We start from the raw sequence: 26,408 nt of genomic DNA, 5'->3' as shown, positions 1-26,408 counted from the left end.
AAGGGACTGCAATCAAACCCTAATATCCAGAGCTGTTATGTTTGGATATGGCTTTGTGGATAATTATAATATTTTAATTTGCTTGACATTAGATCTACAGTCTACAATAAACAACATGCAGTCAGTTGTTACTGAAGGACATGATATCAACTCCACAGAGAATGGGAAAATGGGAGAAGCAATCTTTTCAGATTTCTCAGGTAGCTGCACATTTCCTATATATCGTCAAATCGTATATTACAAGCAATATCTTATGCTTGAGGGAAAACCTATAGCCTGTCACTACAAAATCCACTGTGTCTGAATCATTTCATCCTTTGAGCTGTGAAACAGTGTGAAATGCAGAGTCTGCAGCCAGCCGAATTAGGACATATGGAAATGAACATATCTCCGACGCAGCAATAAGCTCCATCTGTATCAGACAAAGATGTAGGCAAAGCACTCAAGGTTAATGCTCTTCATGTAAAGATAATGTTGTTCAGAAGACAATCAACACTTCTCATTGCGTTTAGAGCCAGCGACCAATAATATGACTTCCACTGATCCATAAATCATTACCAAGAAGCTTTTAACAGGTTCCAAGGACCATGGCTTACTTTTTAAATAAAATATAAACAAGGGAAAATATCAAACCCATTAATCTTTCATTAAGCTCGCCGGATAAAAAAGAATCGCTTAAAGTATCATTCGTTACCATCACTGCGAGTGCAAAAGCCCCCTGCCAACATCAAAGGCTTCTCAAAGAAACAGAGCGGGAGAGAGTCAGTTAGCTGAATTTGGCTGAGAACCAGCTTGTGGTTGGGTTTTAATTTCGACTGACTCATAATGGCACTGAGGAGGAAATGGGGACCCGATTTATAATGGTTTTTGTGGCATCAAGGCCTTTTGAGCAAACACTCACATAAACAATGCGCCGCCATTATTAAAAGAGAGGAGAGAATCAGACTGGATGTTGACAAAGGTTGAGAGCTCATCCTCATCTTGCACAAGTCTTTTGTGTAAAGATCAGAGGCTTTTCGTGGCCAAAGAATGGGGAGACTCCATTTCAAATACATATGCTACACACACACACACACACACACACACTTGTACAGCAGGAGGAGTGGTTGGCATGTTTGTGGGAGCTGTGTAACAGTACCGATCCTGCTGTGCTGTTTGGGTGGGGCCTCTTGGCACTGCAACTATCTTACAATTCTTGAATGGAGGATCATGGAATCATTTTAAAAAATTTATACGCAACATGTGGGAACATGTTGGAACATGTGGGAGCATGCAACATGTTGTTTTTATTAAACCATTAATTGGTTTGTTGTGGTTCATGACACATTCAACATACATGCAGGCCTACTATTGAACTGGCAATTGAAAGAGAGATAGGCCGCTGTTTACTTGAAAGAAAAACAAACGATGCTTTCGCTGACATCCTGTCTTCTCTCCATCAGCTCTCTTGCTGTCATTTGAAAGCACTAAAACAGCCTGGCAGTGATGCCAAGTAGGTTAATAACATGCAGTGGATTAAGGTTTTAGTATAGCTCTGCGCTGCTGCTTCTGCTGCTGCTGCTATATGAAGAACTAATTTACCAGAGAATAAAATATCCCAACATATTTTCCTAACCTGCATCCCTGTGCTGAACACTGTCAAAATACAGTGACGCATTCATTCCTGCCTACAGTACACAAAGCAAGCGAAAAAGCCTTCGATTGACTTCAGAGGCCCACTATATTACATGAGTTAGTCATGGCTCATACTGAATTAAACATGGGAAGAAGAGTTTCTTTTTATCTACAGCCAAAGTGCTAAATCTGACCACTGCAACCGATACTCGCCCACTTCAAATCCTCCCTTTGATAGTGAAGGCGTAGGAGCTTCAAATGTATCAGTTTGTCCTCATTTTTTAATGGGTTTCAGTCGCAAACACCGGTTGATGTTTGCAGCCGAAAACAAAATTATACAAAAGCACTCTGCTAAGTCGTTTCTGCCGTGTTCCCCGCAGAACAAACATGTCATAGTTACGTTTTGGTTATTCTCTCATATCTGTGTTTATTCTTTGTTTCATGCACAGGTAGATTTAATCAGCCAACAGCAGGGTGACAGTTTCCCTCCAATTCATCTCTGATAGGTGCAATAATAATTACAGTGGACATGAAGAGACAGGCTCGCGTGGTCTCCCACTGTTCTTTGGAGTTGGATGATAGTTAGATAATGCTCTGTTCCGCTCAGAGATGTCACAGACGTGTGTTTTGGTTGTGCGAGACTCATCTTTGCTGGTGTGGAGTTGTGATATATTTGGACAAGCAGGGATGAAAGCCCAGGGTCCTGTGGCTAATGAGATACCGAGGCAGTGGGAATGATGGTTTTAATTACTGCCCAGGATTGGTCTAAAGGGGGCGATTGCTGAAGAGCATGCTGAGTGTCCTAGGTTGGGAGTTCAGCCCGATGCCAGTCATGCTGTGCCTGGCTGCCTTTGATGCTCACTCCCCTCTGCTTTATTCCCACATTGCGCTTATTAGATTCTTTGCTGCTGATGCTTCACTGCACCTTTGTTCAAACCAATGCTTCGGACAAAGAGAGGCATAACCACTGAGATTTCAACTTCAAACCCCCAGAAAGTTTCAGTGATGCAGAAGGCAACTTAATCTTTTTTTTTTTTTTGGAAATTAAATCTGCAGCTCTCCCATTGTGTGGTGGCTCACTGGCACAGATGAGATGGATTGTGAGTTTGCTCGGAGGAGACGAGATATAATATTTATTGTTGAAGAGTCAAAAAATGCAGGAAATTAGAGTCCAAGGATTAGTGTTTGACCATGTATGTCAACTAAAAACGAGTGCTAAAAATAGGAATTGCCTCTGAGATGATGAAAGCTGAATTGGGGGGAAGATTCCTTCCTCGCTGTCGTCTCACATTTCAAATCTACAGTAGATTTCAGATGCAGGCTGTGAGTCCTACATCTCCTCGGCTGCTCCCAGCAGGAGGGTGTTGCTACGTGTCTGCTCTCTGTTCTCCTGCAGCCCAGCTGTGGACCAACCCTTGTTGACTTTTCAGAGATCACATGGCATCCTCACTGAGGCTGGCTCCAAGGGGGCTCTGCCTCTGCAGGACTCTGCTACGGTCAGCATGGGCCTCCTCCACTTTCTCCTGCTGCCTTTACCCCCCCTTTCCAAAAAAAAAGTCAGGTCAGCACCGGCTAATATTCAAATACACCAAACACACAATATTTTAAAAATTCTTTCCTTTCTTGCCATGTTGCCATTACTTCCTCTAACTAGGAATCTGGCGCATTATTGACTTACTTTATACCTTTATCTGTGTCTGTTAAATCAAGTCTTTCTCTACACAGAATTCTTGTATCTGTCCATTTGAATAATCTTTAACAAGTCAAGGCCACCAGCCAAAGAGGGCTTTTGTTATCAAACGAACAGGAAACCGTAGTGGCTAAATAAATGGAGCCTTAATGGAATATGTCCTTGGCACTCATGCTAGCAGGAAGTGTGGATAAAGGGTTGAATCATTTATGAAAAAAGAGTTCTGTGTTTTGAAAGCCATGGTGATGATGCATGGGAATTTGGTTTTATATATAGTAATTGTGGCATAATGTGTGTGTGTGTGTGTGTGTGTGTGTTTGTGTGTGTGTGTGTGTGTGTGTGTGTGTGTGTGTGTGTGGTGTGTGTGTGTGTGTGTGGGGGGGGGATTATTTTCATAGCTGTCTGATTTACTAGAGAGTGTAGATGAAAGACATGGAAGAGAAAGAAGGGATTGATCACAAGTGTGATTTAAAGCCTTGACATCACAAGTATATAGTGTTCTCTGTTCCAGGCTTAGCTCCCATTTAGGGTCACTGTGACTCTCAAGCTCTAGTCATCTATCTGCACTATGTTACCCCGAGTTTCAGTTTCACCACGAAAGACCTGGAGTCAATAGACCACGCCATTACTGTGAATAGTCATCAGTAAAACAACAAACATACAATCAGGACCATAAACTGAGACAACATTACTTTACCACAGAGATAATTGAGTTCACGATAAATATTCTGTAACCAGGACTTAAAGGCATACTATACACGATATTCCTAAAAAAAAAACCAATGTATAGATTCATACAAAAATAATAAAGAATGCAAAGAATGCAACACACAAAATACACAGACAAATCCAGTTGCAAGCTCTTTGAGTTTATAAAATATCAAATCATATACAACTAAATATGTTAGTTTTGTATACATATAATAGTTAAAAAATAATAATAACTCAAAATCTGATAAATAACTGTCAGTCTTTTCATGTTTACATTGGGGGTGACATTGGTGGGTGATGAGACCATCAAAGTTCATTCTTGGAGCTTGGAAACAGAAGCTTGACAAAGACTCAACATCCACTTACTAGTTTTCAGTTGCATCCTGCATCTTCCTTCCTAGATGGAGTTTGCTCAGTTGTCATGGAAATTATTCAGTTTTTATCTGATGCCAAAATTGTTGGCAGCTAATGTCTTATTTTTATAAATGCACAACATTATTGACTTAAAAAACGAAAAAGTAGCAAAGTGTTATTACCTAAAGTGAGTACATTTACTTTCAATAATGGTTCTATTCTAACCCTTGTCAACAGTCTGGTAGTGGAGGCTATGATGCTTATGATGGATGGTCATATTGACTCTATTTCTTTTTCTCACAATCATTTTCAGACATTAAATGCTGAGTTTAAAATGTAGTTAAATGTCCATCAGAGTCATAATCCTGCAGAAAAATCTTTGTCTCTTAAGTCTGAAAGTCTGCTGCAATTTAAACTTTTCCCAGTCTTTGGGGTTTTTGTTCTTTACTTTGGCTGAAGTAAATGTAGATATAATAATAATACAGTTTATTAATCATTCATGGCAACTTTTTATATATATAATGGTTTGTGGAAGAACACCATCTCTTAGGCTATTTTTCATTCAGAATCAGAGACTTCTTCTGATGGAGAACCGCTACCGCAAATAAAACTCAGTGATTCTGACACCAGCTGTGCTTCATTGCTAACAAAGCCAGTAACTATTGTGGCATTTTCTGTCTTCACTGTAAATAGTGCACTAGTTTGTTTTAGATTCAACATACTGTATGCATGGTTTGCTTATTCTGCATGGATTTAGAAACTCATGGTGCAAGTGTGTGTGTCTGTGTGTGTGTGTGTGATGCAGTGCCTGCATCATTTTAAGGGGGAGCACACTGATGCAGAGCAGATTAGGTTCCACGGCAGGCAAAAGAATAATCTAATTTTCCTAACCCGCTTACTGATATCATGGCACGGTAGATCCTTATTATTCAGAATCCCCTCTTGTTCTGGTTTTGCAATCAGCAGTTCAAGCTTAATGGGGCCACTGTGATTTATGTAGAACGAAAGCTTTGATCCTGTTTTCTTTTTATCATTTCAAAACAGGAAGTGATGTGGCATTGCTATGAATATCACGCAGAACACTACTGATACTGTGTATATAATTTTTTTTGATAAAGAAACATGCTCCTGACACAGACAGTGATGATGACACCACTGGTTGTGATGATAATAATGTAAATATGAAGGGTGTGCATTTTTGTAACAGTGCAGTCAGTTTGATACACTAACTGTGTTGCGTGTTTCCTTTCATCAGCTTTGGGCCTTACTACTATATCTCACAGAGCATGATTAGCGTAAGCGTGGAATCCACACCGCTGGGGGCTGCGGGGCAAGCTTGAAGCCTGAAGCGCATTCATCAACGTCCCTGGCAGGGTGCACCTTTCTCAGCCTCATACAGCTCAGCTTGCAGCCCTTTCCCTGGCCATGTTTCCTTCTTTCTCTTTCATTTCACTCTTTTTCAGTGGCCTTTGTTGTTTTTTAAGAGATAGCGTGGGTTTTTGTAGAATACGTTTCTTTTTTTTTTTTTATCAAACAGCTTTTACAGCTCTGGACTATTTGAGTCAGGTGCATATTGTTCAACTGTTTGACAATATATATTATGATGTTTTTGAAATGTTAAATTCCATCTGTAACTGTCCAGATGCTCATGTTTGTGTCTTATGGTGTAACTTTCCCTTTTTACCCACAATCAGGAACTGATGACACTGATGTCCCTGCCTCTCTTCATCTCCCCTCAGTCTTCTTCCATCAGGTAAACAGTGACTGAAGCAGGTCCTCCCAGACTGGTCCCTCAGGTCTGAATCTGTAATCACTCTTAGATCTCAGACATGAAAGACTTGCGTACATCTTCCTCAAAATGCCCTCTGAGGTGCCAAGTTCTGTTTCAAATGGTAGGATGCTGAGAGGAGAGGAAAAGTTTGAGAAGAAATAATAGCTTGTGATCAGCTGCGTCTTAAAAAGGATTCTTAAGAGAGATTTTTGAATTTGTGAAAGCATCCTTAACTCTTACACTTTTAAATCATTAATTTTTAGTCACGGTCATAAGAGACACTTGATAAGAAAGTAAGTAATCAACCACAGACAGAAGGCGTTTGTGGAGCCATTCTTATCACTGTAGACATCAGTATCAAAGGGCAATGAGTAACAGCAGCATTAACCCATATCATTTACATTTCTTAATGAAAAATCATAGTTATTCTTTACTGCTATTCATACCATTGGCCTGTATCCATTTAGGCAATTATTTAGAGGCCTGCAGCCCCCCTTCAGTCTCATTTCCTCAGTATTTCTACAATAGAAGAAAATAAGCATCAATAAATACCGTTTTGAAAATACTTTTTATGTTGTCTTATGCTCACAAATTGAAAGTCATTGCCACCTTTCACTTTACCTCTACATTACTAATTAGAATCAATAGCATGAAGTTCAAATGACATTTTGGGAAATTTTGTCAATTTCAACACAAGCTGATGTAGGTTTTAGTAACCCAGACAGCCCCAGTCTGGATTTACAGGACAGGCTTTGCTGTCATCTAGTGGCCGCAATTGATATTGCACAGTTTAAAAACGCACACACAACAATACGTGGTTCAGCAGATCACTGCGCCCCAAAAAGTAGTTCTTAGACTTTTCTAATTATTTTGTTTTTCCACCACCCTTCACTAACATCGTCATTAGTTGAATTCTGAACAACTGCACATGTAGTAGATAATAATGCCTTATGTAAGCCAATGAAGTGTTTGATGACAGTTTTAAAATAATTACAAGCGTAATAATTTTCTCAGTGAAGAGGCCTATGTGTAAATTGCCGCATTTTTGTTGTCCTTTTAATCGCGGATGCACCTGCGAGAAACTTTTTTCGTCCTGTAGAAAATCTTCTTCAAAAGTGAGTATGCCTGTTAAAATGTATACATCATATATTGCATTGTCAATTTATTTCAGGATTAATCTTGAATTCTTCAGATTCAAGTAGATGTAATCGAAATAACACCACTTTTCAGCCAGCCAGTTGGGTCGTATCTCGGTTAATTAACGTTAATTAGCTAAACTAACGTTAGCTGACACTCTACTAATATGAGAACACCGTAACGTGATTTTAGTGTGATAGTTTTATGCATCATTGTGTTATGTCTGGCTAAAGATTTTTTTTTAATTTGGCATCAACTTTTGATGGCATGCTATCATTAATGTTAGCTAACGTTAGCGTGTTAGCAGGCGCCATCATGTCTGACGTTAACTTAAGTTACAGGACTTAAAGCTCTCTATTTGCGACTTCACAAGTTATTGTGTGAGTGTAACAGGCACCAAATTATTTTAATAGCTTAAGTCTATGTTGGTAAAAAATTTAACGTCAGACAATCCCATTAAATAAATTGTTGTTTAAATAGTTGTTTTTTGGATTCATATATGTTGTTCTTGGTTTTATTTTTTTTCTATCTTTTAAATCCCGTTTGTTAAATTTCATACGTAAGTACATAGCACCTATCTTTGTATAAATTATAGAATATGCTTTTAAAATAGGTGCACCGTTTGAGTTCGCCTGAAAATGACTGGTCGGGCACGAGCAAGATCACGAGGCAGAGCACGCGGTCAAGAGACTGCAGCACCTGGAGCGGTAAGAGAAGTGTGGTCATTGTCTGTCCACCGTTGCCTGTTTTAATATCCCAAGCAATATTTAATTCAGTAATCCGGTTCGCCATTATTAAAAAGTGGTCGATGAATTAAAAAAAAATTGACATACTTAAACCGCTTGTTGTTTTTCAGGGGATATTTTGGCTTCTCAGGTTTTGTAACATGTCTTTGAGATTTCCTTCATCTAATTCTAAAGTGGTGATGTAATTTCGTTTGTGGTGCTCAGCCATTAAAATACATTTAAAAGACAGACTGTGTTCCTGCCATAGACTGCATAAAAATATGGACGTTGTTACCATGACGTCACCCAATGGTTTCTGAAGAGCGGTTTTGAAGCATGGATGTATAAAGATAACTGGATACAGGAAGAGCGCTAGGCTTTGAAGCCAATTTTGACATAGCGGCCAAACCGTGTAATTACAACGTCACGTGATGCACACTGGCCCAAAAAGACTTTTTCTCATAGACTTACATTGTGAAAGAGACATCTGTAAATCAGTGGATAAATGTTTCTGAGCATCACAACCCCCGCGAAATGACTTGTCTCACTATCAGAATTAAATCTGTTTGGTCCGGTCACATTTCAAAAGTCTAGAAGAGCCACATGATTGAATTGTTTTATCCCCATTCAAGTTAGCCGGAGGGCTAAACGGGAAGTAGCCGACTCAGGCAGCGAAAGTCACTAGTGCGCATGCTCTATGGGCCGCACAGTGCGGAAGATCCGGGTACTTCTCATACCGGGAAGTCGATTCTTTTTGGCTTCATGCGCCACTGAGCAACTTTCATAAGAATGAACGGGGCCCCGCCTCCGACCCTGTATCCGGTTCTCTTTATACATCCATGTTTTGAAGCTCAAAGTGAGCTGCCATCGCCATCCTGGCAGTACGTGACTCTGCCTAACTCTCACCCAATCAAAAATGAGCAAAGCATTTTAACATGGGGGTGTATGGGGATTGACTCGCTTTTGGAGCCAGCCTCAAGTGGCCATTCAAGGAACTGCAGTTTTGGCACTTCCGCATTGGCTTCATTTTTCAGCCCCGGAGGTTGCCGCTTGGTTCCTGCTCCCGAGGGAAGTTGATCTTTCAGTTAACTTCAGTTATTTATTTACTTTTTATTGAAGAAATAGTTCCTATGAAAACTGTTAGGAGAGTTTCTGTATGACTCAGCTTTCTAAAGGTTGCCTGTTAACAATTTTTATTGTGAAATCTTACCCCCTAAAGATTTAGTATTCATAAATTCTCATAATGCTTATTGTTGCATGATGCTATCCAGATGTAATATGTATTAGATGAGCTGGCAGTGCCTGCTACTAGCTTTTCTTTGAACATGCAATCCAGCTATCTTAAATAACAGGTTTACGTATTTTTCCAGGTCCATCTTAAAACAGTAGAGACATGCCCATATCTACTTAGACATTGTTATAGGTTTCTACCAAAGTACTTCTTCAGTATATGATTCCCTCTTTGTACTTCTGTGGGCAGTGTTTTCTTGCTGAGCCACTGTGGAGAGATAGTAACACCAAGCAGGAATTTGCTTGTAAAAAATAAGTATGAAAGATCTCAACTTGTTTTGTTTTGTAAGACTACTGAAGCTTCATATTAGCTTCAGCTGGACATTTGTGCATGATTTGAATGTTACTGCCAGTATGGACTGAAGAAACCATTTCAGTGACCAATAACTCTTTCAATGTACATATGGGCTTGTAAGTATTGCATTAAGACCTGGAGAAAATAAAGTGAACCTATCCTTTAATCCATCTATGCCATCATTCTGCTCTGAGGAGTAACAGCCGAAATACACCAAGCATGGGGGCTGTGTGACACATCTGCTGCAGCAGAATGCTTCCATTATAATTAAACCAAGCTGCTACACTGACCACAGAAACATCGTGCTGTTAATCTCTTATTTTTACGTAGCTGGTCTTCTCTTTCTCTCTCTTTTTAAAGTACAATCTGATTGTACCCGAATGATTAAAATAAATCCCCTATTGTAGCAGAGGTTGTGTGATGCAGCAGTGCAACCTATTAGGTTTTTTTTTACATTGTACATTAAAATAAATCAATCAAATCAATGTGTAGCCATGATCCTGTAGTTAAAATGATCTAGTTAATTAATTCAGTACCAGTTAATATAGCCTACACTTCCGAACCCTGCACAACTGCATTATCACTTGGCAAAATTCAATATGCACACAGTGAAGCTGATCATCTATGTGGAAAAATACTGGCAATGTAGCCAGCAGGAGGGATGCAAATGTGTTGGGAGTGGGAGAAATCTTCTTTGTATCCTTCGGCGTAATAAAAAGAGGGCAACCGCCTGCCTTCTATTTATAGTGGGAGCTGGTGAACAAAAATGGTGAAAATAACATAAGTAAACTATAAAGTACTCTGTCTTTTGCAGCCTCAAACTTCACAATGCTCAGTCAACTTTTTAAGTAACCTTAAGAGGCAATATGTCACGCACATAAGAAAATAAATTTACATTATAAATGTAGGCAGGTCTTATTTTTGTAATAGTTTAAGTGACATACTTGCCCATTTTTCAAAGTATCCTACAGAAAACACGGCTGACACGCTATGAAGATGGAGTCTGTGCAGCAGGTAAAACAACCGTGCTCCACCCTGCCTACGTGACGCGTTGCCTCCACGCCTGGTGTATTTTGGCTGTAAGGAGGCTTGAGTGACGAAGCATTAGCAGAGACGCACACACCCCTTTATCTGCTAGTGATTTGTTGGGGCAAAATGTAAATAGGCAATTGAGCTCTGTCTGAAGAGTGTCTGGATAAAACATTAAAAATTATTGGTGTGATACAGAAAATGAAATAGGTTACTTAAATTGACTTTCTTTCCATGAAAAGAATAGACTTTTTCCTCCAACCTAAAACTTGATTTCTCTTTTTTTATTCTTGTTGAGCCAGGCTCGAGAGCCAGCACCAGCCCCGCCCACAGAGGGAGAGCTGGTTGGTAGAGGGAGGCAGAAAGGGGCTCCAGGACCTTTTTCTGCAGAAGGTACATTCTGACAGTTTTATGTTTGTTCTTAAAGGAAATTGATTTTCTTATGGCAAATGATTGTGGCTATGTCTTGCTTTTGAAAGTCTGTGTGGAAATGCAATTAAATATTTTCTGTACAACAGTACAGTTGACCATTACAAGGACTGCAGTGCAAAGGGGTTGGAAATTAAAATTTGGGATTTAAAAAAAAAACACTGCACCCTCAACTGTGGGATGATGGGTTAATTTTACATGCCTGTTGTACCTTCTCAATCACTGTCCTATAATATATTGCATTTTCAAATTTGAGTTTTTGCATTGAAATGTAAGCAAAGTGGTTCTGACTGTTTAGTATCATTGTTACTTTAGCTGTTCTACAGATATCAGCTGGATTCCAACAGGTGAAACTGGGAGAAAGAGGTGGACGTCGTCGGGATTTTCATGATGCAGGGGTTAACACCAGGCAGGCTATGGAGCACGTCAAAGAATCAAAGTCTGGTCTGTCAACATTTTTAAGAATTCATGTATACCAACACATTCAGCCACTGCATATTTCATCATTGATGGAGAGGATTATAAATGACACTTTGAAATTGTTTCTGCACTTTTTCAGGAACCACTGGTTCTGCCATTCAGTTGTCAGCCAACTTCTTTCGCATCCTGTCCCGTCCTCAGTGGGTTCTGTATCAGTACCATGTGGACTTTAAACCCCCAATGGAGTCTCGCCGCCTGAGATCTGCTCTCCTCTTCCAGCATGAGGAAGCCCTTGGCTCAGCGCGGAGCTTTGATGGAGCTCTGCTGTTTCTGCCTCACAGATTGCACAGCAAGGTACATTTGGTTGGTAACATTTTTGAATTTTGTTCTGCAGACATGTTTTCACGTCTTGCACTGAAATATCTGCCCTTGTGTTTAGGAGACTGTGCTACACAGCGAGACAAGAAACGGAGAGAAGGTTCAGATCACGGTCACCTTGACAAATGAACTGCCACCTACATCGCCAGTATGCATCCAGTTTTACAACATCATATTCAGACGGTAAGTTTTCCAGTTGTCAGGTGTTAAAACAATAAGTTGTTGTTTGTTTATTTTCGTTTTTTTCTCTTCTCTTCATTTCTCCAGCATCTTGAGAATTCTCAACATGCAGCAGATTGGACGCAACTACTACAGCCCCAATGATCCACTCAACATCCCACAGCACAGGTATATTGACTCGCCTCACTATTGTTGCCTTTTATAAAGATGAATAACAGCTCTCTTGTGTATAAAGTACATTTTGGGATTTAAGAAATGTTATCTTCCACCAGTGCCCAAAAGAAACCTTGGCTTCTCGAATCAGTAAACTAATGGCAGGGTTTTAAATTAATAAGGTAAAACAACACATTTTCAAGGACACATGCTTCACACTATTCTTACTCTACGTTGGAGTAATTGACTACATGGAATAAACACAGTTGGGTCACTCTCCTTCAACTTGAGCCTTTTTAAAAGTTTCTCCTCAGTCACTTACAGTGTGATTGTTCAAAGCATGCCTTCACAGTAAATCCAAGGCCTTAAAAATATGATTTAAGATTTAATTTTAAAAACTAGGAAGCTGTATGTGCTCTTAAAATAAAACTTTGCCAACTTTTAATAAACTTGCTCAACTCCTGCTTCTGTAAATGTATACACTGTAAGAAAGGCAATATAAAATCCGATGGCTTGCTACCTACTCTCTTAGTAGTAGAAAATGAGATGTTAATCACTGTCCAGTGGGTTTTCTGTACTGGAAAATAATGATGCTGGTGTTTAAAAGGGTAAAGTGATGATTTTAAACCCAGTGAGAAGCTTCAGCAGAGTTGTGGTAGCACAGGTGTCTGAAGCTGTGTTGATGGATGATCTTAAATGATGGAAAACAACTTTTTATCAGATGAGAGATGAAAAACGGGGAGCCTGTCCTTCTAAATATTTTATCCCAGACTGACCATCTGGCCAGGCTACACCACCACCATCTTGCAGTATGAGTCGTCCATCATGCTGTGTACAGACGTGAGCCACAAGGTGCTGCGTAGTGAGACGGTCCTTGACTTTATGGCCAACCTGAGGCACCAGTGTGGAAATCAGCGCTTCCCAGAGATCTGTGCTAAGGAGCTTATTGGACTCATAGTCCTCACTAAGTAAGATCCACATTTCACAGTTTTGAATTAATATGCAGAGGTCTTGAATCAGTATAATGCCTGGCTTGGAAGTGATGTTTTGTCAGCCCAACATACCCTAATTTAATACCTGTGTCTTGTACTCCTCTCTCTGCTTCTCACATTCTTAGGTACAACAACAAAACCTACAGGATTGATGACATTGCATGGGATCACACTCCCAACAACACATTTAAGAGGGGAGACACCGACATCTCCTTCAAGAACTACTACAAGACTGTAGGTGTCATGCACACTAGCACTGGTGTAACTGGGACAATATTTGATGTAAACATTCTCGCCTCAACAGATGCATACTGACACTCCTGACGCCCAAATATAATGAATAACTGTTACGCTTTGTGTTCTCAGCAATATGGCCTGGACATCACTGACGGGAACCAGGTGCTCCTCATCAGCCATGTGAAGAAGCTCGGTCCTGCTGGAGGTCCTCCCCCCGGCCCGGCCATGCTCATCCCAGAGCTGTGCTACCTCACAGGTTACCGTCTCATTCTGCAGTTTGTGACTCTAAAAGCCACATTTATGTCAACATTTAAAACATGCATTGCTTCACACATGGCATGTTTGTGTTATAAATGTTATTAACAGGTATTATAACTCGCTGACTGAAAGTTGTGACAAATACAATCAGACTACAGTCAAGAATTAAAATGACAGACACTGAAATCCCATGTGTGGTTACTGGTGACAGCAGTTAATTGCTGCAGAACATCTTGGTCTGTTTTTTTAAAGTGTTGTCCATGGTAAACTACAACCATACATTGAAATCCGTCATAAGTTTAAATGACAACTTTGATGTGGTCGACAGGCTTGACCGATAAGATGCGAGCAGACTTCAACATCATGAAGGACTTGAGCACCCACACCAGACTGACCCCAGAGCAGAGGGAGGGACGCCTCAACAGATTTGTCACTAATATACAAAAGTAGGTGACAATCAATGCGTCTCTGACTTGTGTTTTATCTGCGTACTCCTGACTAAAATATTCAAAAGCATCAGAAATGCTGCAAGCGCCGGTAGCACAGCTGATATCGTGTGGCCTTGAAAATCCTAATTACTTAACCTCCTGTTTAGCAGTTAAAAGGTTTTATGTTAACATTGACGTAACGATTCATTTCATTTTCCTGGTTATTTAAATACAGGTAATGTATGTAAGGGTTAACCGAAATGTCTGCAGCAATCATGAAGGTTTGGGCTCTTAACTGTGACCCTATTTGTACTCATCTCAGCAGCTTGTGTAATTAGTCTGTTTATATGCATAGAAGTTAAAACTGCAGGTTTAACAGGCAGCATAATCCAAGGCTTTGATTTTTAAATCCTGAGAAATTATTTCATAGGAATACTGATGCACAGGCAGAGTTGGACAAGTGGGGACTCAACTTTGATAAGCAACTCCTAAACCTGACTGGCAGAGTCCTCCCAGGGGAGAGGATTTTCCAGGGATCAAGATCGGTATAATACGCTTATGGTTGCATTTATGTATTTTCACATTAATGTAATTTTATTTATGATCTTAATTGAGCTATTAACATAATTTGTGTCACCTAGTATGAATACAACCCCTGGCAAGCCGACTGGTCGAAAGAGATGCGCGGGTTGCCTGTGATCAACTCTCCTCCACTGAATAACTGGCTCCTTTTTCACACCCGGCGTAACGGCAATGAAGCCCAGTCCCTCCTGCAAACCCTAAACAAAGTCTCGGGTCCGCTCGGCATCCGCATACAAAGAGCCATGATGTGAGTGCAAGCATTCAAACAATATATCCTACAGTCCAAAAATAGGGTTTCTGTGACACCTTGTGATAAGAGAAAACTATTGCAGTCACACCGATGCCTGAAATTCTTAAATTTTGAGCATTTATCAGCATCATGGAAAATTTGTGAGCATGACGGTTATCACTAAAGTAATATGTGGGTATAGCAGAGTGTAGAACGCAGTTAAATATAACCTTGCAACACTTGGACAGCTTTTAAACATTAATTAGAATAAAGGCATTCAAATTTTCATTTTGAATTGGCTCTGGTCAAAGATATTTTTAGGATTTTGTTGACATTATAGTCAGTTAATTGTTTCCAAAGTAAGTTAGTTTTATTGATTTTTCATGGTGGTTTTGTCATGTAACTATTGTGAGTTGTCTTTTGATCAGGATTGTGTATGACGATCACCAAGAGTCTCTCCTCAGAGCCCTGCAGCACAACGTTGGACCCCAAACACAGATGGTTGGTGACTAAATGTATATTAGATAAACACAGAGGAGCAGGTCACAGTCACAGTTTTATTGTTTTATTCAGTCAGTGCTGTGACATTTGTCGTGGGCCACGCAGCAAATTTACAACAAGAATAATGTAGTCACAAGTAAAATCTAGTAGCATTTAGTTGTATGTGGTCATGCTGCTGTTTGTGTGTTAGGTGGTGGTGGTCCTCCCCAGCAACAGGAAGGACAAGTACGACAGCGTTAAGAAGTATCTTTGTGTGGACTGCCCCACCCCCAGCCAGTGCGTGGTGTCCCGCACCCTCAGCCGACCTCAGGCACTCATGACTGTCGCTACCAAGATCGCTCTGCAGATGGCTTGCAAGATGGGAGGAGAGCTGTGGAGCGTGGAAATCCCTGCAAGTCACTCACACACTAATGAATTTCACATTGAAGTTAAAAGTTGAGGTGTATTATGGGAAAATCGTTCTGGGGTGGAGTAAACTATCAGATGTTTCAGAGCAGATAAAAGCATGAACCTGTTACTGTGTAATGTTTCACAAATATTTGTCATGATTTTACATTTAAGCAAGACACTAAACAGGATGTCACAAGTCAGTGAATCAGTGTTGGGGTCTGAATCATGTTTATTTGCTAGATACGGGGTTGGTTGCTTGAAGATGGACTTTGAGTACGGCTCAGTTTCTGACAAATAGACATTCAAAAATCCATATGTCCCTAAAGTGGCAAGGAGTTCTTTTTAAGCTTCACTTTTTGTTTGTGGAGCTTTATTGTATGTAAACGTATTGTTGATATAAATCATACTGTTTGTCTTTCATAGCTTATAAACCTGGATGTTCCTACAGAGGCCAGTATCAGTGAATATATTTCAGGAACCTCTTGAATTGAATGTCTGATGCCGAAGTAGGAGAAACTCATGGGCGGTATCTTTTTTTTTTTTTTTTTCTTTTTTAAACCTTATTACCTTCACAGAATTTCATCAGGTTGGGATAAAACCAAAAAAAAAGTCTACAAATGGGAAGTGCTGATGAATGTTGTTTGTGACAAAACTGGAAAACACTGTATTGATAACTTTTCACACCTCTGTGTGCAGCTCAAACAGCTGATGATTGTGGGCATCGACTGCTACCATGACACCACTGCTGGAAAGAGGTCCATCGGTGCACTAGTGGCCAGCCTCAACCAGAGCATGAGTAGGTCAGTATGTACAACAGAGGCAGCGACCGTGTGTGATGAAGGGCTGAGTGTTGGCACAATTCCTTTCTATACATCAGTCTACAGTCTGAATAAAGTTGTACTCGACATCTAAACATCTGCACTATAGAAGTTGTTTAGCACAACCAGCAAGTTGTAAATGTCACTTGTGTGATATTTCAATTTTATTTATTTTCTCAAGGTGGTTCTCAAAGTGTGTGCTGCAGCACAAAGGTCAGGAAATCATGGATGGACTGAAGATGGCCTTGAGTGGCAAGTTTGAGTTTGTTTGTTTTTTTTAAAGACTTTATTACATTTTTTTTAACTAAATGTTCTTAGATTGTGTATCAACAATCAGCAAATGTCATAACCTCTGTATTTGTTTTACAGGTGCACTCAAAGACTACCTGAAGTTCAACAACTGCCTCCCTTCACGCATCATTGTGTACAGAGATGGAGTGGGAGACGGCCAGCTGCACAGCGTGGTCAACTATGAGGTTTCTCAGATTATGGACTCCATCAAGTCTATGGGCCATGACTACATGTGAGTTTTTCATGTCCAAACTTTTAACCTCTGAAAGCCTTTTTAAGCTGCTGTATGTAGAAACAGGCAGTTAAATCTCCAATGAGTCACATGTATTTTAACACCTCCATGTCTGATAAGATAAAACATGTCTGATTGGCTCTTGTAGTTGCTGTGTGGTGGAGTCGCCACACCAAAAGAACTGAAATTGCGAGAGTTACACATTTCCAGTTTTTGATAAGCCTCCCCCTCTGTTCAGGCCTAAACTGAGTGTGGTGGTGGTGAAGAAGCGCATCAGCAGCAGGTTCTTCGCCCACATCAATGGAAAGGTGTCCAACCCTCCACCAGGAACCATCGTCGACTCGGAGGTCACCCGCCCAGAGTGGTAGGCTTTGTTCGCTGTTCCTGCATCTTTTTATTTATCGGTTCCAAAGTAGATAACTTGCAACGTTCATTTGCCAGGTACGACTTCTACATTGTGAGCCAGGCTGTCCGCAGTGGAAGCGTCTCCCCGACCCACTACAATGTTGTGTACGACACCAGTGGACTGAAGCCTGATCACATGCAGCGGCTCACCTACAAGCTGTGCCACATGTACTACAACTGGCAGGTAGGCTGCCTTTGAAATCAGTTTGTTTCGTCCTGAATGGCATCATGAGGTTTCTTCACAGGTCTGTCAGTCTGAATATATGTAAATCTTGGAGTTGACAGCTGGTTTTACATGAGGTGTTATTAAATCTGATATTTAAGAATCCAGTAATAACTTGAAGTAGCTCTAGCATGTTAAAGGCTCAAATATTATTTAGTATTTGTGTATAAAATTAATAACAATTTGAGTTGTATAAGAACCCTGGACTTACTCTAGTCTATTTTCCCCATATTTGCATTTTTAGGGGATCATCCGAGTGCCTGCTCCCTGCCAGTATGCCCACAAGTTGGCCTTCCTTGTGGGTCAAAGCATCCACAGGGAGCCCAGTGTGCAACTGGATGACTTCCTCTTCTACCTATGAAGAGAGAGATGAGCAATTTGTTGGGCTCTGACTCTAAGGCGGGCTTGTAAAGAACTGTATGTATGTAAAACTTTGTTATACAAGTTATCTTCAGTTTAGATTATTGGAAGTTGTTTTGACATTTTCTCAAGTTTTTTTTAAATTATTCTAGCATCTGGTTGAGTCAGTGAGCCCTGTGTATTAAGTTACGCAGTTTAAGATGTTCTAAATGGTATGTTATACATTTTGAGTCCAATGCAAGGACAAAGCCACATTTTTGAAGTCAAATGCTAGCACATATGCTAACATGATCAGTATGCACACTGTCCACTGTTGGAATAGACTTGAGATTTGTAATGTCAAGTGGGTGAAGATGTTCAGAAGTAATTGATCTGAGAGGAAGTCCACGTTCCTGAAAAGAGCATTACTTCAAAGAATACAAGCACTTATTGTATTGTCACATATATCTTGATTACCAATGTTGATGTTGGGTTTTGCCTTTTTTGAGTAAGAAAACATTTTTTTCATAAGGGAACCTAGAATCTTTGTTTACTTGTTTTATTATACCAGTGAGCCTCCTGGTGATTTGTAGATGATTTATAGCAGTGGTTGTCCTCTATAGGGGGAGTAATAACTTGCTGATATATTAGGTTTTTGTTAGTAAAAAGGCTCATAAGAATCCAACATCTAGGTCCTAAAACTGTTGTTACTGTGTTGCAAATGATTTATATTAAACAATTTCTTTGTGTCGTATCATATTTTCTGTCTTTTTCTTAGTCAATCAGACATGCGAATGTTACAAAATATCAAATTTATTTAGTTTTTTTCTTTTTTAGAAAAGATTGCACATGCACACCCACACAATAATTTGTAACCATCAATATAGGCTGATAATTCTTATCATAAAGCTAGCACACAATTGCAGATTTTTAAACAATATGGTCTTCAAGACACCATGGGAAAAGCTTGCACTGTTTGATTATAAAGTTAAATGTACAAAAAAGGCAGTTTGAAAATCAAGTATAAACATTTAAAAACAATTTTACAAATGGACAAAGTACAAAAAGAGCAACAGTCACTCAAAATGAATAGAAGCAATGTCTGAGGATATGATCTATAAATAGGAAAAGATGTACATCAGTTTACCGCAGGTTAACGTGGCTGTTCAGCCACAAATTGTACAGAAAGTATTACAGAATGTTTTGCATACATTCTTTTTTGGCAGTTTCAGTTTAACTCGTGTGTTGTGTGTAGAAAAAATAGGCTAGATTTTTAAAATACATGAGAATGAAATGAGGGGGGAAAAAACAGAACGGTGTGAGACGATAAAGGTGGACTGTTTCATTTCACGCACAAAGACGGACATCTGCACAATCCTTTTGGGCAGCTTTGAAAATACATTGGCTTTCAATTCATCATACATTCACTACTCTACATTTAAGGTGTAGATATATATTGATATACAGTACTTGTATCCTGCACCAACATAACTCGGGACACTCAACAGGCATCAATGACAGATTGGCTTGAATAAACATTTCAGATTGAGTAGATTTGGGGTTAGTAGGGGGGCAGCGTAGAGGTAGCCTTGTGTCTGATCGTTAACTACTGTGGAAAAAGTCAAACCTTTTAGTCTTCCTGTGAAGCCCAAAAGTGTTGCTTGTGAATCAAATGAGCTAACAGGACTTAATTTACTGATGCTATGTCACACAAATTAATTAGCGTCCATCTGTTTCTCTGTGTAGTACCTTCAACATTGTTTCCTTTTGTAGAGTAGTCATCGTTTTGAATCAAATGTGCATCAGTGTGGCAAAAACAGTGAACTCAAATAAAGTGCCTATATTTTCTCAGTCGCCCCAAAAATTGCTATGCAGGGAGGATTTTTACCTTTTTTTTCATAAACTATTTGTTATTTTGGATGATGGACATTGTCACCACAGGAGTCTTGGAGGTTTATATGTAAGCTCTGGTCCTATGTAAAACACGACAGTCACACGATACCCTGCACATCACAAGTCAGGATTAACACCTGCAAACAGATCTTGTTTTTTATGAAGTAACAACAGAAATGAATAGTCGGCATGGGACTGCACGCTCTACTGGACAAAGTACTAACCATTGTGCGATTATAAGGCAAATACATGGAGGTTGGATCTACGAGGCATTTCCATTCAGCTGGACAGAACAGGCTGATTTCACTGCAGAGACCCTGTAGTAAGTACAGTATGTGCTTGTTTTGGAGGTGTTGGACATGTTTGTTTGGGGCGGGGGTAGGAGGGGGACACTCGCCTCTATCGCAGTTGATGAAATAGGGCAGAAGAATAGCAATTAATTCTGCTGATTTGTCACAGTATTACCGCACAGCACATCAGCCACGCCGGTATTTATTAAAGTACTGCATGCTCCAGGTTCTACACTGAGCCAGTCGCACTCCATGCACTCTCGGGGCGGGGTCAGGAGGGAATGTGCTGAAGTAAAGCATGCAAACCTCATACCATTTATGTGACTGGCTGTTATGAACGAGCTCAAGTTGAGGCCATCCAAGTCTTTTTTTTTTTTTTCTTTTTTCTTTTCTTTTTTCCCCCCTCGGATTCAAAATGGACTCAAAGGTTTAACTGAGCCCTCAGTGCGTGAATGACATTCTGATTTCTGTATGCAGAGACACTGGTCAGACTCTGAGGCATGATGTGGTGTACTAAGTGCCATCAGACTGACCCCGGGCCCCGTCTCTGTCTACAGCAAAACTCCCATCATCTAGAGACTTGGAGGTAAAGATCCTCAGTACTACATCGGCCGACACCATGAGGTCTCGGGATCATAATATGAAATGTATTATTGAAAATATGTAGTTGATATGATTAAATAAATACAAATATTCTAGTATACAACAGATGTACAAGAATAAAGCATTTGCTAAGCTCACAAATGCCACCTGTCCACTGTATTCTTTTTTTTTTTTTCTTTTTTTAAACACTACAAGGAAGCGGATGACACTCTCCAAGTATGTCGAGAAATTATTTTACAGCGCCAAGTCTTTGCAAAAGTTTCTTCCCTTTGGAGAGCAGTCCCTTTTTCTTTTTGGAGGAGTACATGTCCAGTGGGGCCCTGATGGGACTGCCGGGCCCCACGGTGGCAGGGCCAGAGCCAGGGATGTGTGGACGCACTGTGGGAGAGGCTGCTCTTCTGGGCGGACCCGATTTTTCCAATGGAACCTAATGGGAGACCCGTAAGGGACAGTTGAGGGTGTTAAAAAGCCAGCCAGCCGCCTGTCACACCTCAGTCACTACTCCCCCTTTTTTTTTTCTCTTAAGTCCTTTCTGTCTCAGCAGGGCCACCATAGCTCTGAAGTCTACCTCCCTGGATGTTGTCCTGCGCACTCAGGTAATACATAACCCCCCCCCCTCCCCCTCCCCCTCCCCCTCCCCCTCTGGCAGGTAGAAACAGCGTTTTATATGAAAGCTGCTATGAATAAGCTAACAACACAGAATTTAAGCATGATTCACTCAAACATCAACTAACTTCCACATCAATGTAAGATGACAACATTTCCCAACAATGACTATCAAAGGCAGGGCAGTTCCTCTCACATAAACAGATACATTTGCATTTTGGGGACAAGTGGGACATATTTATATCACATTCACTTTCCTTCCTGTTATATATATATATATATATAGATATTTACTGATACAACTGGGTTACAGAGAAACTACTAGTCACTATTCCTTTTCTGTAATCATGAGCTAAAAGGCTCTTTAAAATTGCACTTTTGGGAAGACAGATGGTTAAAGATTCCATTTATGAGGCTGTATTTCTATATACAGTATGTGTGATTATAATCTATACGCCAGAACACGTAACATATCAAAAATCTTTCTGGTATTTTATTATGCTGAGTTTAAAGCGAGACTACGGTATGTAGCGTCTGAGAGAAGAAATAACACATTCCTCTGTTCACAAGCTGAATTAATAAGAAACAAAACACACTGTTGCTCAATTCAATACACCAGAGGGTTTTGCTGCTACAGCCTTTCTTGGACTGGTATGACCAGTAGCTTGTGGTGGCTAATGTTAGAAAACTTAAGGTAAATATTGCTGTATGCGGGACATTACTGAGTCAGTTCACTGACTCGTCTCAACTTGTCCTACTGTTACAGTAGCTTATTATATAGCCATTATAGCCACAATGTCCACAGTTCAGCAAAAACATTACCTAGTCTCACTTTAAATCAGTAACTCTTAGTTGGCAATTTTGTTGACCTTGCTTCACAAAACTGGTGCTGATTTGAACTGATTTTTGTCATTTCACGATCCTCAAAATGAGGAAAAATGTATTTTCTTACAGTTTCACAGTATTCCTTACATACAGAGAAAAAGTGTATCAGACAGAAACATTAACAAGGGTCCTAAATTTGGCTGGAGCAAAAAAAGCCAACTGACGTTAGAAATACTAAACCAAATGAACAAAATGTTGACACTTTTCTTTGGGTTTTTGCATAGAATTGGGAGGTTTTCTGTAATTCTTTACAAGATGCAGCATGTCATACTGCACTGAAAGTAGTCTAAATGTTAGCAGTGCTGTTTTTAATAATAGAGGGTAATTGTGCAACACTGGCCTTTTAGCTTACCATGAGTTACAGCAGGAGACTTATTTCAGGAGACGGACATTGTCATGTACAACACTCAGAGAAACAACTGAAGATACCATACTTTCTTGTCTAATGCATTGGCTGGGGTTACTGTCTCCTATCAACAAACAGCACTGAGTGTTTTGGTGAAACAAAGATTCCTAAAAACTACCTACAGGTATAGCAGCACTAAAGGAATGTCATATAAAGTATACATGTTGCATACCAGAAACTAAGGGTACCCATGTCATCTGCATTAGACGAGGGGAGCGTAATCTTGGTATCCTCAGTTGCTCACTTACGTGACGGAAACAGAGCCTTTAAGGTGTGAAATGAACACTCTTCTTCTGTTTTGCCAAGCGGGTGAGGAAAAGAAATAAAAAAATATGGTGATGGCATTTCAATAGTTTGCACTATGACAATGGCAAATCAGAACACAAGGAAAGAAATATCTGATGACACCTATTAATATTTAAACAATTGCATTATTTGTTAAACACAAAAATAACATCACATATTTACATTTTTTTAAATAATTACTTCTGAAATTATTCTCTGATGGCAACATAGGCTAAGTGACCTACTTTACAAGAAAGCAATATACAAAACAAGGCGTTCAGGAGCAGATACAAAAGTTGTACTACACTAGACTTATCTTTATATAAAATGTTCAGGAATTCATGCATCTGGACTATAGAACATGCTGAGCTACAGACTACATAGTTCATCTTTCAGTACATCAAAACTATTTACTCTATTAGAAATGATTTGAGATCATACACATAATATATTCATAAATCATCTGTTAGAATGCTAAATATGCATGTGCAAAAAGTGTTAACTGCTGTTTTTCCAAGACATGACAGAACAAGTAAAAAGTTACAGGAGCTTCTCCCCCCTCCATTTTACTCTCATTGAGAATGCTTTATGAATACAATATATCCATGTATTATACAATGCAGACCCCCCCACCCTTTTCACAGCAGTAAACATGAAAAATAAAAGTACCTCTGTCAAGTATTAGTCTTTAAGTTTTTCATATTTTTTTTCATAGATCTTAGACATCTATTTATTTACAGCATAAGTCAGAAATCCCATTGTACCAATGAGACACACACACACGCACAGACACGAAACTAAAGGAGATAGAGGGAACTGAAAAGAGTAAATGGATGACAGAGGGCTAGTACTGCGAAGGAGCATGTACCCTTTTGGTCTTTATCCGTGCTGGAGTGTCCTGGGGGTATCGAGATGGTGAGTCAGTGAGAAAAACCTCTACATCATCAGGCACTTCTTCTAGAAAGTTGGAAGGAACAAGTCCTTTGTGTCCATTGAGCTCGCCCTGAGGAACACACAAGGACAGTGAGACTCTGTCTGCCATATTTAAATTGAAATGTTGCCCTCCAGTTGAACAAGTTGTCCTAATACTTTGAGAAGGCACCTGACGCTTTGAGAAGTTTCAAATGAAAGCTGCAATAGAGTTAAGAAGTGGGAGGATCTGCTGGTTCTGGAGGTATTTTCCACATTGTAATTATTTTTAATGATGCCTATAAAGCTGCTATAATTCATTTTATATTAACAATGAATCAAATGACTGTGTGAAAGGATCCGCTCGTAGTGATGAATCTACAGATAATTATCACCTGCCCCATGCAGTTTGTCTTTGCTCTATGAAGCTCTTTCAGCCCATTGTTTTGGTGTTCCAATCCTTAAAGGGATAGTTTGTATTTTTTGAAGTGGTTTGCCAACCCAAATCTACTGCAGGTAATGTACTGACTATGGATAAATGCTTCATACAACCCTACTTCAAAAAAATGCGAACTATCCCTTTAACCTTACTGTTTTGATTCACTCTCACAGCTCTCATCAGCAGCTTGCTAAAATCCTCTGATAAACATACTATACCCTACCTGTCCAGCACCAAACAGCAGACAGACAAAATAATCGACTTGCTGGTGAACATAGAGGAGCTTGTAGCAGCTAAAGAAGCAGATATTTCCCTAAGGAGTTTGTGGAGACCAAAAACAGAGTCTAATGAATGCTAATTGTTGAACTGTTTCTGTTGGAAGTGTAAATAAGCAACTGTTTCCTTACAAGCCTGTCGGATCAACTTAAAAGCAGGGATGCGTGAACCTGATGCACTAGTATGAGTATCATTGCCGATACTGGCCTTATTAAGTGGAATCAGCCTAAAAACAGTTTATTTGTGAATATGCTGTCAACAGTCTTTTAAACTCTGATTAGATGTTTCACACTAAAATCCTCCTTAGAAATCATAGTTTACTTTTCTCCATGAATGGTTTTCTGCACAAGCTATACACCTTTGATTTTTTATCAAAGAACCATATTTTTCTAAGATATTTCCTCTTCTTTTGAACTGATTATTAAAAGAGATATTTTCATGTTCATCCAAGCTATGGAAGTGCTCCAACTGTAAGTTGCCTACAATTGTCTATGTACAAAATTAAAGAGGCTTTTAAATCCAGAACCACTGTGAAATCACTCTTCCCACTCCACAACTCTATGGGTAAGTTTGTACAGATGTGTTTTTACGTAAAACTATGTTTAATACAACTGTAAGCATGCGCTGTGAATGGTAATAACAGGTTCAACAGAACAGAATTGTTGGAAATAGAAATGTTTAGTACTTACATAGTAAAAGCCATCTTCATCTATTTCTCCAAAAACTGTGATGACATCACCGGCACAGAAAGTCAGTTCGGCCTGTCAAAGAAGAAAAGAGCCTTGAGATTCATTTGGCCTGTTGTACTTCTCTTGTTGTTTACAGCTGTTTAAGGGTGCAGAAGACTTTCCAAAACATCAAATTTACTGGGGTTTGATGAGTTTGAAATGCTGTGCTTCCTTCTCCAAATCAATGTGATGCATCTTAAGCACGAGTGTCAATTCAGTCTCAGCAGACGGACTGTTGCAACTGTAAATGCATCAAATGTTGGAACTTTGAAGACAGGATTGCAACACACTGGGCACATCTCTCCTATGGGATTCTTGAGAACACACAAACCAAACATAGCATATGTACAGTATGTAGGAGACAGGTCGACACAAAGACCAAACCGAGGAGGGGAGATGCTAGCTCAGGCAATGCATGAGGGGCTGTATTCATAACCACCAGGGACAGAGGGCCGAGGCCCGTTATCCGAAGCCCACCTCCTCCCTCGCACTCCAACAAACGGGGGGGAGGAAACACACACAGAGCAGACAGTACCATACCCTCCTCACCCTCACTCACCTCCTCATTCAGTCTGTTGCCCTCATACTGTGTCGATGGCAGTGCCAATAGAAAGTTGAGAGTAAGTGAAACCGGGTGGGGGTGGGGTTGGGGGGTGGAGGGGAGGGGGCAAAAAAACAGCACGGGAAAGTACGTTCAATCCTCGCTTACACAATGCCAACTGTAACTCCTCATTCAGTCTGTTACCCTTATACTGTGTCGGTGACAGTGCCAAATGAAAGTTGAGAGTAAGTAAGTAAGTGAAACCGGGTGGAGGGGGGGTGTGGGGGATAAAAAACAGCACGGTAAAGTACTTTCAATCCTTGCTTACACAACTTACAAACTAATTCCTCATTCAAGCTCACCTGTGCACACACTGCCCTGAATCGAACTGAAAGGAATCAGGTGACATTCTGGGAAATTTGCTTTCTTGCTAAGAGTAAAATGAG

General features: G+C 40.0%; 2 protein-coding genes and 1 long non-coding RNA gene across 7 annotated transcripts in view; 1 reads left to right on the top strand and 2 right to left on the bottom strand.

Moving 5' to 3' along the window:
* Positions 1–1,324: 1,324 nt before the first annotated feature.
* Positions 1,325–8,337, bottom strand: LOC122992590. Its single transcript, XR_006406076.1, has 4 exons — positions 8,298–8,337; positions 6,587–6,659; positions 6,054–6,249; positions 1,325–3,155 (listed from the first exon to the last, which is right to left on the bottom strand). It is a non-coding gene; the product is annotated as an uncharacterized LOC122992590 (long non-coding RNA).
* piwil1 (piwi-like RNA-mediated gene silencing 1) lies at positions 7,067–18,860 on the top strand. The gene is made up of 21 exons (XM_044366433.1): positions 7,067–7,255; positions 7,891–7,984; positions 10,913–11,009; positions 11,361–11,489; positions 11,605–11,819; positions 11,905–12,026; positions 12,111–12,191; positions 12,947–13,144; positions 13,294–13,402; positions 13,535–13,661; positions 13,992–14,109; positions 14,522–14,636; positions 14,733–14,920; positions 15,331–15,403; positions 15,594–15,794; positions 16,490–16,593; positions 16,793–16,863; positions 16,981–17,134; positions 17,373–17,498; positions 17,576–17,723; positions 18,007–18,860. Exons 2-21 carry the CDS (start codon positions 7,916–7,918, stop codon positions 18,121–18,123), a joined length of 2,562 nt encoding a protein of 853 aa, XP_044222368.1. The 5' UTR covers positions 7,067–7,255; positions 7,891–7,915; the 3' UTR covers positions 18,124–18,860.
* The window catches only part of rimbp2b (RIMS binding protein 2b), an 82,798-nt gene continuing 74,641 nt past the window's right edge, over positions 18,252–26,408 (bottom strand). For 2 of the 5 annotated variants that reach the window (XM_044366403.1, XM_044366393.1), the window contains 4 exons: positions 25,981–26,007; positions 25,383–25,454; positions 23,938–24,072; positions 18,252–21,314 (listed from right to left, as the gene is read on the bottom strand). In XM_044366403.1, coding sequence (XP_044222338.1) covers positions 21,117–21,314; positions 23,938–24,072; positions 25,383–25,454; positions 25,981–26,007 — 432 coding nt within the window. In that variant the 3' untranslated portion in view covers positions 18,252–21,116. Of the gene's footprint in view, positions 21,315–21,843; positions 23,078–23,937; positions 24,073–25,382; positions 25,455–25,980; positions 26,008–26,408 lie in introns of those variants that run through there. The other 3 variants (XM_044366385.1, XM_044366412.1, XM_044366420.1) reach the window with 2 other exon arrangements.

This window comes from Thunnus albacares, chromosome 2 (genome assembly GCF_914725855.1).
Source record: "Thunnus albacares chromosome 2, fThuAlb1.1, whole genome shotgun sequence".
Classification (NCBI taxonomy): Eukaryota; Metazoa; Chordata; class Actinopteri; order Scombriformes; family Scombridae; genus Thunnus; species Thunnus albacares.
Note: the sequence above shows the minus strand (reverse complement) of the source record. Positions and strands in the feature narration are given on the sequence as shown.

Bases quoted from the DNA above. Each gene is read 5' to 3' on its own strand.
- piwil1 (XM_044366433.1), top strand. From the start codon at position 7,916: ATGACTGGTCGGGCACGAGCAAGATCACGAGGCAGAGCACGCGGTCAA. The intron at 12,027-12,110 runs GTAAGTTTTCCA...TCATTTCTCCAG, and splicing joins TACAACATCATATTCAGACG to CATCTTGAGAATTCTCAACA. The intron at 16,594-16,792 runs GTCAGTATGTAC...TATTTTCTCAAG, and splicing joins CTCAACCAGAGCATGAGTAG to GTGGTTCTCAAAGTGTGTGC.